The 19,663-nt window shown below is 43.1% G+C and overlaps 1 protein-coding gene across 8 annotated transcripts in view; it reads left to right on the forward strand.

The window, feature by feature from the left end:
* The window catches only part of DOT1L (DOT1 like histone lysine methyltransferase), a 76,627-nt gene that overhangs the window by 33,583 nt on the left and 23,381 nt on the right, over window positions 1-19,663 (forward strand). For all 8 annotated transcript variants that reach the window (XM_037384366.1, XM_037384367.1, XM_037384369.1 and 5 more), the window contains 9 exons: window positions 4,771-4,826; window positions 7,521-7,600; window positions 8,915-8,983; window positions 11,617-11,723; window positions 12,653-12,694; window positions 14,176-14,259; window positions 14,993-15,227; window positions 15,682-15,795; window positions 17,294-17,385. In XM_037384366.1, coding sequence (XP_037240263.1) covers window positions 4,771-4,826; window positions 7,521-7,600; window positions 8,915-8,983; window positions 11,617-11,723; window positions 12,653-12,694; window positions 14,176-14,259; window positions 14,993-15,227; window positions 15,682-15,795; window positions 17,294-17,385 — 879 coding nt within the window. The remainder of the gene's footprint in view (window positions 1-4,770; window positions 4,827-7,520; window positions 7,601-8,914; window positions 8,984-11,616; window positions 11,724-12,652; window positions 12,695-14,175; window positions 14,260-14,992; window positions 15,228-15,681; window positions 15,796-17,293; window positions 17,386-19,663) is intronic.

Genomic DNA, 19,663 nt, shown 5'->3' on the forward strand with positions numbered 1-19,663 from the left:
AATATTCCTTAGTTCTTATATTCAACTGATAATATTTCAACTTGACATCAATATTTACATCCCTGTGCTATGGTTGTATGGTGGTTGATGTCTAATTCCTGACCAGTTAGGGATAATCATGTTCTTTGCAGGTCTTCTCTTCTGCATCCAGAGGGAACGCATTATACTGCTAGGGCTTTTTTTATCATCATCAGCTGCTTCAGCTTGTTGAGCTAGAATGTCCCACTTCCAACACATCTCACTTTGTTTCAACTCCTTTTATCTTCTTTTTTTCTCTTCCCATGGAACTGAGGAGTTTCCAAGATTAGCCTTACCCCATTCTTTTCAAGAAAACTGTTGTCTGAAGGAAACAGGAGACTTTTCGAAGGTCATTAGGCCGAGATAATTAGAGAGTCTTTCTTGGGGAATTTCTGCACATGTGCAGCCATCGAATTAAAAAGTGATATTGCAATTAAGAGGCAGATGGGTTTTCATGGTTTCTAACTGTAAATATCCTCATGTGGCCTCCAAAATGGGAGCCATCTCCAGGTATCTAGGGCACAGTGCTGCCATTGCCATGTCGCGGAAAGTGCTTTGGTGTTCCTCCCGGGGTACCCTTGAAGAAAGTTTTCAGTGTGTTCTCAGTGCCTTCCACCTCTTGTACGCTCCTGCTAGGGGAAGGCGTTCTTCTAGTCGTAGGTTAGAGTAGGTCTCAGCAAGCGGAGCTGGAGGTAGCTGCAGTTGCATGTTGGGCTTTTGCACAAGGCCAGGATTTGGTTTGGTTTTGCTTACTCAGGGTTGTCATAACAGAATACCTCCCCCTGTTCCACAGAAGCTTGTTTTAGTGGTAGGTGGAAATCATCTACAGGTCTTCAAAATAAGGCAGGAGAACACAGGTCAGCGTTGCTAAAGGCTGGGATTTTGGCTGGATGGACATTGGTGGCACGTGTGCTGTCTGCTCGGAGGAAACCCCAGTAGCTTCTAATTGCTGAGGATGCTCTTGTGGTTCAGCTCCGTGGATCAGCGGTGATTTTTGTTGTGCATTAATCAGGGGGAGCCTGGTGTCTGTAAGCTCACAGGCTTGTCTCTGATTGAGTTTGGGGTGCCCCCTCTGGCCTGTTTTCCTGGAAATCTCAGTTCTGAGCAAAAGCAGAGGGATTTGTGTAGGAGTTTCGTTGTCTCTTGTTGCCTGATACCAGCTGCTGGTTTGTGGGGATAACTGACATCACCGGTATTTAAAAACTTCCATTGCTGAACAGTGCCCTGCTGCTGAGGAGAGGGCAGGATATCTATTTGTCCCAGATAATTTCGAATGCCCTATTTCAGCGGGAAGCTTGATGTTTTGGTATTTGAAAAGCCCTCCAAATGTCCCCTGTGGCTTTGAAATGATGCCACATTTTGGAGGTTTGGATTCGTGCCTCTAGTTATTTTTGAAAAGAACAGGAACCTAAAAATAACCATGTGTACTTTTCCAGGCAGAAATGACTGGTTTTTGTGAGCCAAGTGTTTGCATGGAGGCTGCTGGAATGAGGCGTATTCTGCGTGTGAATTTATGGGTTAGTGTAGCCGGTCAAACAGAGCGTTACCAGAGAGACTCCCAGCCCGGCGCTGGGGCGAGAATGGAGCCCTCCTCCGCGCTGGAGGGGCTTGACCTTCATCAACTGTTGCTCTGCTACGTGATGAATGCACGGTGCTGGAGTTGTACCTCTTGTTGCTTCCCCCTGGGCGGTGACCTGCTGGTTTGCTTCGACTTACAGGAAGAGTTAGAGGAATCAGATGCCGTTGAGCGTTATTTCTGCAGTCTCCGTAGAGCAAATTTATCTGTTTGAAAAACCTGAATAAAAAAAACCTGTTTTGGCTTCTAAATTTAGAAACAATGCAGGCTGGCAGCTCTCTGAAGCGGATTTCACTGAGCTAATTATCCTTTTAGATAAAGCAGGGCTCCTGCATTGTCTAATCAGATGAAAATATCTGCATTACAGATGGTCCCTTCCATTCATTATTCACTAAGGAGATTAAGTTTCGAAGGGAGAGGAGGACCGGGATGGGGGTGGGGACACTGGTGGGAAGAGATTGAGTGCATCCCCATCGCTGTCACCGCTGCTTTGCATGGGTGTGCCACCTTCTCCCTGCGTGGCCATAATGGACCAGTTTCTTCTGGTTTAGCTACTGCAGCCCTTGGCCAGGAGTGAGTGAGCTGGAGTTTCCTTACCAGTTCTTGTTTTGCTCTCAAAATTACTGTAAACCACAGAGTTGCCTGGGATTTTGGGGGGGATTTTGTTGGATTCCAGTTGTCAGTTGATGGGGAAGGCTCTGCTTTCCTCCATTCAGGCCATCATGTATTGATTACTGCTCCCCACGTAGAGTAGGCAAAGAAACTGGGTGTCAGGAGCAGTCAATTAAATACCTCTTGTACTTTGTTTTGCATGTAGCAGACCACTGTTCCAGGAGTCACTGTCTTGCTTCCAGAGAGGAAAAAAAACCCCAATTTTCTCCCAGCCACAGTTGACCATCTGGTTATTTCTATACTCCAGTATTTTTCCTGGTGAGATTTTCCCCTCAACTATTGGCTAAGTATGAGCTAGGGTAGCATTACGGTACAAAAATAGATGGGCTTAAACAGGGCTGTGGTTCGTTTGAATGTAACATGGCTAGATCTTGCCAAAGTAGATGGGGGGGCGAGGGGGGAAAAGGTGTTCAGCCTCCATGGGTTGTATTAGTTTAAAGCATGGAGATTTTGGATTTAACTGCGTTCTTCCTGACCACATGGGCAGGACAAACATATAGTGTAACTGGATCCAAATAAAGTAGAACAGCCATTTAGGTTAGATTTCAAGACCTTTATATGAAGCTTAGTATTTGAAAATAGTTTCATGTTACACTGCTTCTTTGTTCTCTTGTTAGACCGTGGCTTTATAATCATGCTTCCTTATTTTTCAAATGTTTTTCTTTCTCCCGTTAGTGTATGAAAACCTTGTGTGGACATTAAACCATGTGGTGTGGAGGACTGCAATATAGAAGCTAACTTGCAAAAGTTGTTGTAAAATAAATATAGTTGCCTTGCATGTGGGTTTTCTTCTCCTGTGTCTTGGTTACTCAACGTGAAACTATTTAAAGAACAGATAAGACTTTGAGACAAAATTATGTATTAAAAATAATCTAGAAATGGTCTCCATTTTACAAATAGGGCAAACAGAACTCAAAAAAATTGTTTCCATATATGAGGTGAGAGGAAGTCAGTACTCCTTAGGACTATTCTGATGTCTCATTGAGTTTCTGCTTTAGGTTTTGAAAATACCTACTAGTATGTTGTTAGGTTGGATCTCTCTGAGTTCACGCTCCAACATCCAGTTTGTTTTTACTCTAATGGGGATATCAAAACGTGCATCCCTTCCCAGTAGGTGTGAGAATACAGGTAGTAATTCTGCTTTAAAATCTTATTTCAGCCTAGCTGTTTGGCAGAACAGAGAATTCTGACTTAACTTCAGTTATTCTAACCTGCTGTTTTCAGCACGTTTAGTTTCTAACACTTCAGAATCTTTGCCAAGTTCTTGATCTCTTGCCCGAGAACCCTCAAATGTTCACTTTTCCCACCCGTCTTGTGTGTAGCAGCAGGGCATTTGGACTTCTTTTCCCCAATTCCTTTCCGCCTGAGAAGCAAACCCAGTCCTGCTGGCAGCTGTGGCTTTGTCCTTCCCGGCGGCTCAGACAGGTTTGCCTCTGGGCTGCTCTGCTGAGAGGAGAAAGCTGCAGTGGAAAACACCAGGCTCTGGTGCTTCACGGAGACAGGGATCCTGGCTCAGCTAGCGAGGCTTGAGAGTAGCTCGAGTGTGTCTGCATTGCAGTGCCGGCACTTCTGTTTGAGTTGTCACTAAATGAGAATAAGTGCTGGCATGTGCAACGCTCGCTTCTTTCCGTGCGATGCAGTATATGCAGAGAAAGGATACTAAGCAGTCACTGTCGTTGCTTTGATGTTCCTGAGGTTCTGATATAAGCCATCATCTTTCTTGCTTGTTCAAAGTGCGTCGTCATCATTAATTATACAGCTGCATATTATTTTTTTTCTTGCTTCCTCTTATCGTCCTCCCCCAACTCTTCTTCTGCCTTACTTGTGGCACAGCGAAACAGCATGGCCCGTAGATTCCCCTCTCATTTCAAAAGCACAACTGAGAAAACATTGCTGGGTGTTAGTTGTGTAGCTGGGACTGGCTGTGGTTTCATCAGAAAGGTACTTTATAAGTCACTGAAGTCATAACAAATTATTTTCAAATAAGCCCTTTATGTTACTTGAAAATGTTAGAAGCATTCCAGTTTTATATTTAAAAATCAGATGCATGCCTGTCTGGTGCAACAAGAGCCTGAGTTATGACCCTGTGCTGAGTGTCCTTGCTCCGGTTCCCCCCGAAGCAGGGCAGTCAGCAGGGGCTCAAGGGGGGTTTGCTGATCGCTGCTGGTCGGGGTGCTGCACAGCATTGCTGGCTCCTCTGTGGAGCACAGTCTTCAGAGGGCAGTGGTGAAAGCTGGAGACCCTTCCCCACTGCCCCTGGGGCAGGAGAGCAGCTGCGGGCGGGAGCAGCGAGGGAGGCACCGTGGGGAGCCGAGGAGCAGCTGGGTGCTTGGTCCCCTCGGTGTTCCCAAAGGAATTTGCTTGGCCTTACCCGCAGCAGCATCCCTGGGCTGGTGCAGCATGCTTGGCCTTGGCCAGGGGAAAAGGGATACGGAGCAGCAAGGAACAATGTTAACCCATCTGTGTGTGTGTGGTTTTTTTTGTGTTCTTTGTCTTTTTTTAAGCTGGAAAGAGGTGACTTCCTCTCAGAAGAATGGAGAGAGAGAATTGCAAACACAAGGTACAGTACAGCGATTGAATGCTGCTTTATGAACTGGATGTTTGGGAGTTTGTATAATGGAAATTGGGCGGCTGGCCAGCTTTTTATATAGAATTTCCATAGCAAATACCAAAAGTCGATCTGCCAACTTTTATACTGGCCTCTTTAGATCCTGTTTTCTGACTAGAGGAATGGGTTTAAATGCACGTCCCATGATATTCCATACAGGGGTGTATCCAAGATAAATTCTGGTTATACAGAGCAGTATAAACCTCTGTTTTGCATATCCTCGTAGTTCGTGTCAGTGATTCTAGCAAAACATAGTTATCTTGGCTATTGGTACACACAGCTAGGCTCACTTTCCATTTAAAAAAAAAAAAAGCAAAAGGCCCAAGTGAGTCTGTTCCAACTTAAATTGGGAATTAATTTAAGCTGATTGTCTTGAAGACTTATTTCTGTGAAGATCTGTACAGAGGGTTAGACTCCTTTCTGATGGTAGCAAAAAGGGAGTAAATTTCTGAAAAGCAATAGGATATTGTTCTGTATTTTTAAAGGCTTTGCAGTCTTTCAGCCTTATGGACGGAAGAAAAAGTCGTTGTTTTTATGACCTTGTTGGGGAATGGGAGGCAGTTGCCAAAGAGGGCTCTCTGAAAGTCTTCAGCGTTATAGCAATTTATGAATTGTTTCCAAGACACTGTTTTTAAGAGTACTCCATCAAGAAGGCATCTGCCAGGCTGATGATTTTTGTATTATTATGTACCTCAGTTAAAACTTCTGGAGGCGCCGTTTAATTTGTGGACAGACTTGTCCCACCTTGCGGCATGGTGGGGCTTAGCTTTGTTGCTTGCTATTCCAAATGCAGGCTCCTCTGCTGTCTGTGCAGCCTTTCCTGGAACAATTTTATATATATATATTTATATATATATAATTTTTAGCTGAGGTTCATCTAAATGCATGCAGAAATGCTGGTAGATGTTTATTTTGTGTGGTATGCAGCTAACTGCATGCCTACAGATCTACAGCCACCTTGCTCTCTGATACAGAAATCCAAAAACCAGTAGCTTTTTGCCCGCAACTGTTAGGTGTTTGTGTTTGTTCCGAGTGTGCCAACTGTTCAGCGTCTGCTCTGTCTAATGAGGCTGCAGATTGTCTGATGAATTTGCACTGGAGCCATCCAGCCTTAGGGAGTAAGTTGAAGTGCCCCCTTCCCGTGAGCATGGAAGCTCTGAAGGGAAGGGTGCGTTTGTACCACGGCACGGTCCTACGTGGTTGAGCGCTGCCGTGTGAGCAAGCTGTGCGGCACACGGTATAGTATCCCTGTAGTAACTGTACTTGTGGCTTAGCAATACGTGCTGAACAGAGGGCTGAACTCAAGGTGGGCTCGGGGCTCCTGTGCTTTTGTCATGTGCATATAAAATATTGTGCCAGAATGAACACTAAAAAAAATACAATCTGGCAAGCTCTGTCTTTTTCCCTTCCTTTCCTGGATGTTTTCTAGTCCCATTAATATGCTTGGCTGTTTTGCAGGGCCTCTTTTTTGGCACACGGAGGGAAGGAGGAGGAAGAAAACCCTGCTAGCCTTACTTGCCAGGCAGGGTTTCCCAAATTTCCAAGAGCAAGGCGTAGCAAGAGTAACTTTTTTTTTTCTCTTGGTGTATAAACATTTTTTTCATCCGTAGTTTTTAATAGCTTTGGCTGCTGCTCTTAAACTCAGTGTCCTTGTTGAACACGTTTCGTGCGTGCAGGCACTAGGAGGGGAGTTTTCAAACACATCTCTTGCAAAGAAATCAGTTCTTCGTGTTGAAACAATATGCCAGAAAGGCTTTCGCAGTTCATCAGTGCATGGTGCTTGACGGCTTCCAAGAGATGTTGAGGACTCTTGTTGCAAGCTGGTAGGAGACAGGCACCAGGGACAAGGACAAGCCTATCCTCTTAAAAATAAAAGGATGATGTTTTTTTTTAATCTGTGACGTGTTACGTTTTTCCCAAACATTTTTATCATTTGTGTGATTCAATCTACGTGCAGGTTTTTTGTTTCTATTTGACTGGGTTTTTTTCAGGAACAGCTCCTCCCTCACTGGGTTTCCTAACCCAAAAAGAAAGATGCAGCTCCTCTGTTGTGGGTTGGGATGAAGCGCTGGGTCTAGGTCAGGGAGAACATGCTGAGAGATGTCAAGTGTCTTTTTGCATTACAGGGGAATTTAGAGCTAGAAGAGAAAATATATTTTGATATTTTGCTCTGGTATCTTAAAAGCATGTGAAGAAGTGATGGGGTGAAACGTGCCTTGTGTTGGGAGTATTGCTTTTCATGTGTGGATTAACTACTGTGTGTTGGTAGTTACTGTGTTGGTGTTTGACCTCACCATGGCAGAGATGTGAAAACATTTTGTGCATTGTTTTTATGTTGGAACTTACAGTACAAAACTCAGCTGGATGCTAGGAGGAGCTGTTGGAGGAGGGTGCCTTTAAATTTTTTTAAACATGTAATTTTGCAGGCAGTGTCCCTGAATGTGAAAGGTAAGGTCCTGCTTTGTGGCACTGTGCAAGAAGAAAGGGTTTTGTTGGGTGGATGTCACTGAACAGTGGGGGACGAGCAGCATTTTTCAGTTTCATAAGTAGCAGTAAAGGCTTTATGGGACTGTGATCGTGGGGGGGTAGCTGTGCTGGGGTGCCGTTTGCCTGTCCCTGTTCATTAACTAGACCATTATCTTGCAGTGTTATTTTTGTGAATAATTTTGCCTTTGGTCCTGAGGTGGATCACCAACTGAAGGAGCGATTTGCAAACATGAAGGAAGGTAACAAATCGAACTCAAAACCTTTTTCCATTGGTGTCCTGCTTACTGTGGGAGCTGGTGGTGGCAAGGGCTTAGTGACAGCCGTCAGAAGCCAGGTTGGTGGGTTTCGTTCTGTGCCTTGCGGGCAAGCATCTGCACCACAGTGGTTATTCCTTGGAATTTTTGCCTCCTGTCTTAATATCTCTAACCTACCTGATTACTCAGAGGTAGCTCTGCGTGTACAGACTCTCTGCAGAGCTCTGTAGGGGGGGAAAGAACTGCCGGTCTTTCCTTACCTGTGACTGGAACCAACAAAGCATGCAATGGCCAAGACTGCAAAGCTTCCTGGTGGCCTCAGCATGGCTTTGGATATCCAGTTGCTGTAACTGGATTCTGTTACTGGCTTCTCCTAGTTAAAGTTGTCATGTTTAATACTGGGTATTAACGAGTAAGTATTAAAAAGGGGACACTGTCACTGGGTGTCGTGTGTGCTTCTTGAGAAGTCGCGTTGCAGACACCAGTGACCAGGCATGCCCAGTGACCCCTCTGTGGCCGTTACGTTGCCCGAGGGGCCTTTTTTCTTTCCTCTTAACCTCTTGGATAAGTAACAATTTTATTTGGTTATAGTAGAAATTACAAAAATAATATTTTTTGAAAGAAAAATGTGTGGCATGAACAAAGAAGCTGTGGCTTCCCATGGTACAGCTTTGTGCTGAAGTAAATAATGTGACTTCTGGGCTCTGTTGCAAACTGTAAAATCCCCAAACCTAAGCTCTTGTCTGTAATTTTAGTGGGTTTTTTTTAAAACTTTTGCTTCACGGTGGCTTGAGAGAAGTGGGGAAGGTTCAAGAGCGCTTTACAAACCCGAGAAACCTTAGTTCTCTTCCCAGAAGGTGCTGAGGCTCCTGAATGACCGCCAATAGCTGCGAAGTGGAGATTATCAGTCTTTTGTTTAAAAGGGCTTTGGGGGCTTGTGTATAAAAGCACTAACTAGGAGTGAGATAGCTGTGCTTCTAATTGGAATGTCTGTAAATTGCCACTGAGAATTAATGTGCTTTTTTTCTTTTTTTTTTAAAGTATTTTTAAGATCTGTCATTTTAAAGTGATCCTTGAGGTGTCACCTCATAGCTACCTAGCAGGACTTAATATATTGACTTTTTTGGGTGCTGTCAGAATGAGCATTAAGTAATTTTTTTTTTAGTGATAGACAAGTGATAGTTTTATTAGGGCTGCTCTAGGGCTCTGTACTGGGTTATATTTAATAAATAGTCAAATAGTCATTACTGGAAGAAACGGTGGTAGCTGACACTGCTTTTTCTTTTTTTCTTTTGCCAGGTGGGAGAATTGTGTCCTCAAAACCTTTTGCACCTCTAAATTTTAGAATTAACAGTCGAAACTTGAGTGGTATGATTGCCCTTTTTATTGTTCGTTACAATTATGGTGTATTCATTACTCAAACATGTCTGTAGTGCGTTTTTGTTGCTCTTTAAAGAGTTGTGTAAGTAAGTGAAAAATGCTGTTGTACTATTATAGCATACATGCCAAACCCAAACAAATACATAAAAAAAAAGGAAACAAAAAAAAAAAAAAAAGAAACAAACTAAAAACCCCATGCGGTGCTGGAACAAACAGACACTCTTTTTATGGGGTTTATCCTGCTATGTTTAGATGTCTATAATGTCAATGTTTACCTGGCTGGGCATCTTTTATAGTTGAAGAGGAATAAGGTGTTGCAAGGGCGTGATTCATTTCTTTAACTACAAAGAGCTGCAGTGACTAACATGCGTGCAAGTTCCTTACACCACGGCTGTCTAAATCTGGCCAGGTAAATCCCACCAGTCATGATCTGTAAGGCTTGGAAGCTGAAATGTTCAACTTTGAAAACTTTTTTTTCTGTACTGTAAATTGATCAAACAGACCTATCCCATAAACGCCCAGTTGCTGTGTCTGTTTCATTGCCAACAAAGTTTTGTGTTTTTCTTCTCTGCTGAACATAGTAGACATGCTATTTGCCAGTGCTGGCCTTTGCAAGTGTGTGAACTACACTTTAATGAGGTCTTGGGATTACTAACACCCCATGCTCTTGGTTTTTCTTCTGACCTTTTTTCAATTCCTTTTTTTTCCCCAGTTTTTATTGTTGAAATTTTTCAAGCAAAAGATCAACCCAGGCCGGGTTTTACATGTATTTACTGTGTCTAGTGCAAAACATTCCCTAAATTTAAAAAACGCCTTATTCCGCTCCTTGTGCAAACATGGCAAGTAACACACTGAGTAACAAATCTCAAGCTGCGTTTTCTGTTTTTGGCCTGACACGCATGGTAAACTGCTTTTCAAGAATAGTATTTTCAAGACTGTCAATAAGGCATTTCACTGAAATAGTGCCATTGTGGGTTATTTTTACGAAGCTTGAATTGCTGTGAATGTCCTGTGCCTGGGACAGCCAAAATGCCCTTTTCCTTCCTGTGTGATACTCTGTTCTGTGGCATATGATGGTTTGGAACCTTATTAACGGTCGGGTCCTGGCTTGCCAGTCCTTTGTAGACGTGTACTTAAAAATAAAAGGAAAAAAAAAAAAAGACAGAATGGTACTCCTGGAAATCCTCAAACCTCCAGGGAGCTGACATCGGTCTGTCAGTTTGCTAGTAAGACAAAGAGCGCCTAAGTAAAGCCTACTACCTCTTGTACAGCACACTACAACCAGATGAAATATAAGAAGGCACTTCTGAGGTTTCAGTTAGGAGACCTGCCGACATAAATAAATTTTTTTTGGTCTCTCAAGGCTTTTCTTTCCTGGCCTCTGACCATTTTGTGATCTCTTTGCGAGGTTTGGGAGACTGCAGTTATTGAAGATGTGGTGGGGAGGCAGAGGGGCCAACGTTTTCTTATTATTTTTTCACTTAATAAAAGCCTCGAGTACGACTATCATTTGAGCCGGTTCTTTATCCTATTTCAGCTTTCACCCCAGTGTGGATTCACTGGGAATGTTTTCTAGAATGCTGAAATTTTATATATCCACTGTTATTTAATGTTGATGATAAAATTATATAGAGATAGCTCATTAAGATTTGGGTGAATGAGATTGCTTAGCGTAAAAATAGATAATAGCCTCCACTAATAGGAGACTCATCCAGGGATTCAGGTAAGAGGTCCTGCAAAGAAATTACCTTTGTAGGCTACAAACAGCGATGGAAAATCGTGGGAGTAAATTTTAGGTCTTAATCCCATTCTGTGACCACACTGTGTTTGGGAAATCCCAGTATCAAATGAACATGGATGGGCTGTGCCAGGCCTGGGGCTGGTTCCAGTCTTAATGGGCTGCTCTAAGTGACACTTCCACAGTTAGTAGTTCCATCTGGAAAAAGAAATGGAAATGTGGTAAGAGTTGGGACAAACCAAAACAAGTATTAAAATGTGGTTAAAATAGCGGTTGAAGTTGCTGGATCCTAAACCTGGCTTCTTGACTCTTCTGGGTAATTTTCTATTTAATTAGAAGCGTGCTGTAATTTTTTCTGCAGTCATGCCACTCAGTGCTCAGCAGCTATGGAAATGCTTAGACACATCCCATACCTATTAATTTTAGGGAACAAAACAAATAAAGGCAAGAAAGCAAATAGAAAACATGTTTGTCCCCATTCCAAATATAGTGCAGTTACAGTTTACATGGGTCAGGTCTAATGATGTTCTGTTACTGGTTCCGTTTAATTAAATCCTGCCTGTTACTGCAGATGGGTTCCTTGTAGGTTCCACAGGAAGGTTCTGTTTGTTGAAAGCTTGCACTAGCACATGATTTTATTCTCAGATGTCTATCTCTGAAGAAATGAAGGGTAGATCTTCCAAATGTATTAAGTTTTCTGTAGGATGCATGTAGCAAGAGAATAAGAAGTTATTTTTTAAACTCGCTGCATTGCTTTCTTCTAGGACATTGCTATCTGAATCACAAGTGATCTTTTTGTTTTGAATGTGCTTTTACTGTTGCCTAGCTAGTTTCAGCTGAGCTGAGTGAGCTTTGGTTCCCTAACTTGACTTTCTTCCTTTAGATATTGGCACTATAATGAGAGTTGTGGAGCTATCACCACTGAAAGGGTCTGTGTCATGGACCGGGAAACCAGTTTCTTACTACCTGCATACTATTGACCGAACCATAGTGAGTATAAATACGGGGCAGCAGATCTCTGCCTGCTCTGCCTGCGCTGAAGTCAACACGCCAGCTTCAGTTCGTTGTTCTGGGGAGTTGTTCTCGTATTCCTTAGGTGTTTACAGACCTAAAGCATGCCTAACTGGAAGGGTATAATTGTGGACGCTACTGTCGTAGCTCATTAATTTGTTGAAGGTGCACAGACTCACAAGTGTAATTCCTTCTGATGCCTCAGCATATGTAGCTGTGCGGAACGGTGGTCTTGTGCTGCCGCTGCCACACTGAGTAGAGGCTCTGTGCGTCTTGAATTCTTCACTTTGCATTGTGGTGTACAGACCATTCCATTCTGTCGTATTCAAGCTGTAAATCTCAATTTTAGTTAAATTTTCAGTTGCTGGAGAATCAGCCAAAGCTCCATAACGGTGCTGGTGCATTTGCTGGTTTTTTGTTTGGTATTTTTTTTGATTAAAGAAAACAGAAACAACCCTGTAGAAACATAAACTTTTGTGGAGGGAGTGTTTGTTCCCACACTGAGTTTTTTACGATATGGTAGTAAAACTATTTTTATTTTTCTTAGTCTGCTGCAGTCTAATAATGCTTTTGTTAAAGAATATGCTAGAGTGCAGGGAAGTATTTTGGTGGAGTACAAGAATGAAGTAGCTTCATGAAAAATGTTTTGCTGCGTGGGGATATATGACACAAAGCATTAAAGCAGGGATAGGCAGTGGTGAAGATGAGAAAACCTTGTTGAGGCTTGGATTATGTCCTGCTATACAACGTGTCTTTGTTGCTAAAAAGAATGACTTCTTAATGTAGCTTATCAGAAGAAAACCAGTCAGAATTTCTGCAGTTCTGCATTTGTCGTAAGCTAATATTTTGTTCTTATGTATTTGTCTGTCATGACTTTGAAAATGACTATCTCATCTTTCTGTTTTCAGCTTGAAAACTATTTTTCTAGTCTCAAAAATCCAAAACTCAGGGTAAGTTTCAGTCATTTTCTGTAGAAAACTCAATGGAGCAGCCACTGTGAGGAATGTAGTTGCTTGTTAAAGATGTACAGAACTGATAGAAAATCAGATTTTCTTGATAAGCAAGGAATGTGGACATGGAGCTAATTTAAGTGAAGCATCGTGTGCCATCAAGCACTAATACAATCATGTTCAAGGCTTTCTAATAGAGAATTAATGGGGCAGCCCCAAGGTGGTTTTGCCTTGCACTGGAGGTCTATAAAGAGCTATTCCTTCATTAAAGAACTGAAGTTAAAGAATGGAAATGATAGTTTGAATCCGTCCCAGTGTTCAGCTGCATGAAAATGAAGCTGAGGAGTGCTCTGAGATGTTACTTTTGGGACATGCTATTTGAGACATAGAATGTGTTGTCAGTTGCTGCAGTCTGTGCTGTTACATGTAGAAGTAAAATGCCAGCGGATTTTTGAGACTGTGCTGGGCTGTATTAATCTGAAATTACCAATGGGGCTGGTTATTCCCAGTAAGAGAATTAAGTGAGGCCACTTAATTTAAAACTTCAGGTGAACGTTTGTCTTCAGGCTGACTTGCTTAGTAAGTGTTGCAAACAGACTAATGGTAGCTTTGAGATCGGGTAATTTCAGGCTGCTGAATTCAAACTTGGGAGAAAAAAAAGACCTCTCAGAGTCCAAAAAAAAAAAAAAGCAAGCAGGGTGGCATGCATGTACTTATGAACTTCCCTGATTTTAATGGTGAGGCTATTTAAATCTGCCATTTACATGGTCTAGTCGATAACTTGCTTAAATTGAAGAGGTGTTGGAATTTTTATGCAAATTAAACCTCACCTGGAAGGTACAAGAAGGGCTTTGAGGGAGCTCTTTGAAATTTCCTGTCTTTGCTGTCTAGTAGAAAATCAAGCTTAAAAGTTGCTGCTTTTGTCTTTTATCGTCTCCTCTACAGACTTGGCTAAAGTTGAATTAGACGATGATTAATGGCTTTGCCATTTCAAGTCACGTAAGATTTTAAAGTGATGTAGCAACACGTGAAATGCTAGGGATATAGGTAAAGCTATTGAAATATTTAATAATAATTTAAAAAAAAAACAAAAAAACAAGCAAAACCCAAAACCTGTAACACCAGTGTGTGATCTGGAGGGTGGGATTGGGAGGGGCAGAATAAGGGAAAAGGTTGGGGCTTAATCTCCTTTGCCCTGTGGCTGCATTTCTGAAACTTATTATAGTATAATATAGTATAATATAGTGCAAAAGGGGGGCATGCACTTATTTGCCTTTTCCCACTGAATGTTGCCTGAGGCAGGGTAAGTTTTTTCCCTTGCTGGTAACAAAAGCTGGTTTTTTTCTTTTTTAATTAGGCATTGTATGATAAGAGCACTTACACCTAGCTCTTGTGGGGGACTAAGCTGGGAAATGCAGTGGTCTGTCTTAAAAAGTGGTAAATATGAACAAATTACTAAGTCTTTTAAAACATTTATCTAGGAGGAACAAGAGGCAGCTAGACGTCGTCAACAAAGAGAAAACAAGAGCAACACAACTACTCCAACGAAGGTTCAAGAAAACAAGGTGAACACCCTGCATTTTTGTAGAGTAAATGCATTTTCTCTTCATCTGTGCATAAACTCGTAGTCTGTGTCAGCAACAGCCTGATTTTGTGGGGAGACTGACTGCGTGTGTGTTCTGAACATGTGAACTGGTGTAGCTGTTGCTGTGGACAAAAATGCTATGGAGTGACTTAATAAAAGCTATGCTTGGGAATTGCACCGCTCATTCTGCAAAAAAGGTGTTGCAAGATGAATAGACTAGTTGGCTGTCCACCCTTGCTCACCTTCAGCACCAGCTTGCAGCGCTTACCCTGAGTCATATCCCATGGATACGGGACTGGAGTTCAAAGTGTGCTGAGTCTCTTTTGGGAAGACTCATTTCCTTTCTCGTTCCGTTGTATAATACTGTTAGAAATTCAGTGACGGTTTATGCACAAAAATGTGAAGTATTGAATATACTTTGACTTTTAAATGAAATTCAGTTGAAGAATATAGTCAGTACAGGGTGAATAGTCAGCTTTTCTTAGACAACAGTTAAAACTTTCCTTTTCTGTAATAAGTCCAGAAAAGAATGAGCACAACTCCTCGGGTGTTGGGTCTTACCCCAAGCAAGTCTGCTTCACTGGCAAGTTATTTTACTGCAATGCATCAGTTTCCTTTCAAAATTATTAAAGTTATTAATGCTTGCTTAAAAGGAATGCTGTATATGCAGGTAGAATTGACTAAAGAGGTCTCGGCTTTTCAAAATCTATTAGGATTCTGGTGCTGAAGAAGAAAAGGCTGCGGCAAATTCTGTTAAAAAGCCATCTCCCTCCAAAGCACGGAAGAAAAAGCTAAGTAAAAAAGGAAGAAAAATGGCAGGCAGGAAACGAGGACGTCCCAAGAAAATGAACACTGCAAACACAGAGCGCAAGACCAAGAAGAACCAAACCGCACTAGAACTTCTGCACGCTCAAACTGTTTCACAGACATCTTCATCCTCTCCTCAGGGTGAGTTCAGGGCTGGCAGTGGAAGAGGCCACCCCCTGCCGCAGGAGCCTAGAGAAGTATGTGAGGCTGTGAGTGCGTGCTTGGAGGTTGTCTTTCCTTCATTGCTAGGTTCAGTTTGGTTTTGTGTCCGAACTTCTCCCTTGCCTCCAAAGCAAAGCTGCCCGTGAGCCGGTGGGGTGCTTCTGCGAGGAGGTGGTGGCTGTATCTGGCTGTAGGTACTTGGTGAGAAGCTGGAGCTGAGCTGTGGCTCGTAGCTTGTCTCTGCTGCTGCTGTCCTGAGGATAAGTTGCAGATGCCCTTCCAAACTATTTGTTGCAGTGTTGTTAATCTAGCAAAGTCACCGGATCTCGCATTGTGAATGACAGGCTTTCCAATGGCAAAGCTGCTAGACTTGCTAGAAACAATGACTTTCGTAATCTGAAAGGTTGTTTTTTTTTTTCCCGTCTCTCTTTAGATGCATACAAGTCACCTCATAGTCCATATTACCAACTACCTCCTAAAGTGCAACGGCATTCATCGAACCAGCTACTGGTGACGCCTACCCCACCTGCACTACAGAAGCTGCTAGGTAAGGCTGTAACGGTGTGCCTGTACTTGTCCTGGGAACCTCTCCCTGGAGGTTTCTGAACATGCGGTAAATCCAAGGGCTACAAATAGCCAGCAGCTGCGGAAAGCTGTGTATTGAACAGGAGGGGGGGTAGCTTCTTCCTCATCTTCTCCCACCTGCCCCACTTCTGTTGGCATCACCACAAGGTCTCTTCTGTTGCTTGCTGCTGAAGTTGATGTCTCAGTCTGCATTTGTTTTTTGACGTTGTTTCAGCTCTTTGGAAATAAGGAAAGGACAAAAGGAAATAAGCTTGGGTGTAGCAGGAATCCAAAGTAACTTTGAATGGGAATGGCTAGTCAGAAATAACTCTCTTTTAAATTAAGACATTCTCTTATTCTTAAATGATGGAATCTTGAGGAACACCACTCCATTTTCTCTGCAAAATTTAGAGCAAAGTAAATGAGATGCTGTCTTGAGTTTTTGAGATCGCAGAGGCAGTGTCATTGGAAAATACGGTCCGTGTGCAAGGCATGATTTAAGGAAGAACTTGGAGGGTGTTTTTTTGGGTCTTCTGGTTCCCCCTCTCTGCTACCCCAAGCTGTTTCTGGCCTTTGGCATTGGGCATGAGCCAGTCTGAGATCATCTGGGAATCTGATGGAACGTTCCTCTCTATGCAGAGACCGAGGGCACCTGTGGTGCCCTTAACTCCTGCTCTCTTGCTGTGGTATCTTACAGTTGGGACTGATTTCTTACTGGAGAGAAAGAGAGAGAAAAAGAGTAATTTAGAGTGACGTTTTGTGTCGGGTGGGGTTGTGGGGGGAGCGGAGAGAATGCCACTTGTCTGGAGTCAGCCCTGCTGCAAAGCTCTGTACTGTGTACCATCTGTTAAACGTTTTGGCTGCCTGTGATTGCAGCAGACTGGACTTAAGCATGGGGTTGGCTTTGTGGTGAAAGGGCCCCAGCGGTGAGGGCTGGGGAGAAGGCAGGTTCATTCTGCCATAGGAGACGGGAGATGGAAGCAAGTGCTTCTTGGAGGGTGGAGTAAATGTGGGTGTAGAGCCTGTTGTCGCTCTGTATGGAGGTGGTAGGAGTACAGCAAGCCCTGTCTTGTGAGCTGGGAGGATGAGCGCTCTGAGCTTGGGGCTGGGTTTGGCTGTTACAGCTAATCTCTTTTATTATTTCTACTTACAGTGCATTAAAAGCTGTTCAACTCTTCTTTCATCATGCAAACACACCATTAGCACTCATCCTCTTCCTCTGTGTGTTTGAATGTGTTGTCATGACTTCCATTGGGGTACCTATTATAAGCAGCTAATGGATCCAAAAGTTCAGCTTGCATCAGAAGATGGGTTTTCAGCATGCTCTAAATTGATCTTTAATGGCTTGGTCTGACTTACAGTCCAAATAAAAAGCAAGAGTGGGCAAAGTGGGGAGAGGTGTCAAGGGAGCAAATTGGGATAAATAGGGGCATTGCACTTACTCTCGCTTGAAATGTATCATCTCCTTATTTATTTTGCAGACTCTTTTAAGATCCAGTACATGCAGTTCATGGCATACATGAAAACTCCTCAGTATAAAGCAAGTCTGCAACAGTTACTGGAGCAGGAGAAGGTAGGTCTCACTTTTAATGTTTCTAAACAAAATTGCCAGAGTACCAGGTACCTTCTGTGTGGGAGGAAAATGCTGGAGATGGGCATTGTGTACACGTGACACCAGTGCTGCATCAGGTCACTTACAGAGACTCTACCAGAGTAATGTTTAGGCTGAATGCTAACTCGGTCGGTCTTTGTGTGCTTAAATTTCCAATCTGCAAACTGGGAGAGATGCACCTCCTCTCTTCTCTCTGGTGCCCTTCCACCTAATAAGACTTACTTCAATATTTCTGTTTTTTTCCTCTATTTTCACATGAAGCTGCGTGTACCTGTGCAGGAAGCTGGTCTCTTGAACCTTGTCCTTTTCTCCCATTTGGGATTGGCAGCTCCTTTTCTTCTCTGTATGTCTCATGGGTCACAGGAGCAAGAGGGTGGTGGTCGATGTCGCCAGCAGTACACACTGCCTGAACACGTTCCTGCCCTCTGCTTAGCGGGCTGCCCTGCGTGGATGCATCCTGTGAGCTGCTAGTCAAACTGCTCTTAGATAATTAAATTGGGCTTGATCTAGCTAAAGATTGTAGCAGCTTCGGATGAGGACTGTCTTGAAAAACACTTGTTCCTTGGAGCTGAATTTTCTGGGTTTTGACATCTATTCTTTTCTCGGGGTAGGAAAGCCTAAATGAATTGAGTACTGTAGCATGAAGGCGGCTCATTAAACTTGTAACAAATTGAAGTTTGGGATTAAAAAACCCAAATTGTCATGACTGACTTAGGAGATAAATGAACGGAATCACAGAATGGTTTGGATTGGAAGGGACCTTAAAGATCATCTAGTTCCAACCCCCCTGCCATGGGCAGCGACACATGAATTGATAATCTAATGATGGGCAAAGTGTAAATTTTCCAAGTCGTGGGTTGAAATACATGGAAAGGCGAAGAAAATCCTGCAGCTGTGAAGTGTGGCATTTTTCTCTGCTATGGAGCCATCTCCCCAGCAGAGGGAGGAGATTTACTGGCTAAACACCTTTTCTTCTTGTATTGCTTTACCTCAGTTATGACTGATTTAATTGGTTTGTAAATCAGCCCAGATGAGAGAGACTGTGCCTGCTACTTCCATGGAGGAGCCCTTTCTCATAGAGCTCAACAGTAATCTTTAACTTCTGCCCAGTTCCAGCTTTTGGTAGCCCCTGTGGAAGCTTGCCTTTGCTCTGTGGCCTTTGTGAAGGTGTCAGCATAAAGCCATAGCGTTGGTTTCTGCAATTCTCCATCCCAGGAACTGTTTCTCCAGTCAAGAGGGGCTAACTTGTGCCCCCCTGTTCGTTACTGAGAAGTGGTTGATGCTGATGTGGTGCTCACGAAACCTTTTTTTCTGTGGTTGTTTCAGTTTGTTTTCACAGTCAAACAGCACTTCGAAATTTCAGCTTCTGTAAGCAGCATATTTTTCTGCTTGTTCTGTACTTGTCAGGAAAGTCAGCGTAAAGCTAACTTACCTCCTTGCCCAGAAAACAGCCCGAGAAATGATAGTGTGCAAGTGTTGTGCTGTACACTGGAAGTCAACATGGAGAGTGTGGAAAAGTAATCACTTCGTGTTGGTGTCTGACAGCTGTTTCATACTTTAAGACATTAAAATGAGGAATTCAGTATGAAAATATTTTTTTCAATGGAGCGATACACAGGGAGTGTGGCAGATTAAACTTCACAAAGGCAGAAGCAGAACTTTGCTGGATGAGGTGCTGTTGTGTAGTCTGTTTAGTATCTCCCTCTTACATGAGGTTTTTAAAGTACAAGAAGAATGTTTTTGCTGTATGATTTTAAAATAAACAAGATGCTATGAGCTGCTAGTTCACCAGGTTGCCCTTAGATGGAGCTGTCAGTTCCTTCACTGCCTGTAAAGGCTGAATGAAATGACTGATGTTGAAAGCATAAATGACTTTTTCAGCATCACCTATGGCAGTCCGTTCAGCATTGCAGTGACTCCACTGTTTTCCCGAGTCCTTGGCATGAGAGGCAACAAGAACTGTATGCCAGGTCGTGTTTCTCACAAATGTGGAACTTGCCAGCACTGCTGCTTCCCTCCTTGGAAGATCAAGGTGCTTTTCACCCTTGTGTCCTCTACTTCTTCTTGGAGCGATGGCTCCGTTTCTGCACAATTCCAATTTGGCCTCCGCAGCAGAAGTTGGAGCAAAGTGTAATCTCCAGAGCTTGCTTTTCTGGCTGCACTTGTCTTTCAATTGGGAACTGCTTAAATGAGACAGTTTAGCCAGCCCCGTCCTTGCCCTTTGCGGCTCACACGGTAC

The sequence above is a fragment of the Falco rusticolus genome, chromosome 4, assembly GCF_015220075.1.
Source record: "Falco rusticolus isolate bFalRus1 chromosome 4, bFalRus1.pri, whole genome shotgun sequence".
Taxonomy (NCBI): domain Eukaryota; kingdom Metazoa; phylum Chordata; class Aves; order Falconiformes; family Falconidae; genus Falco; species Falco rusticolus.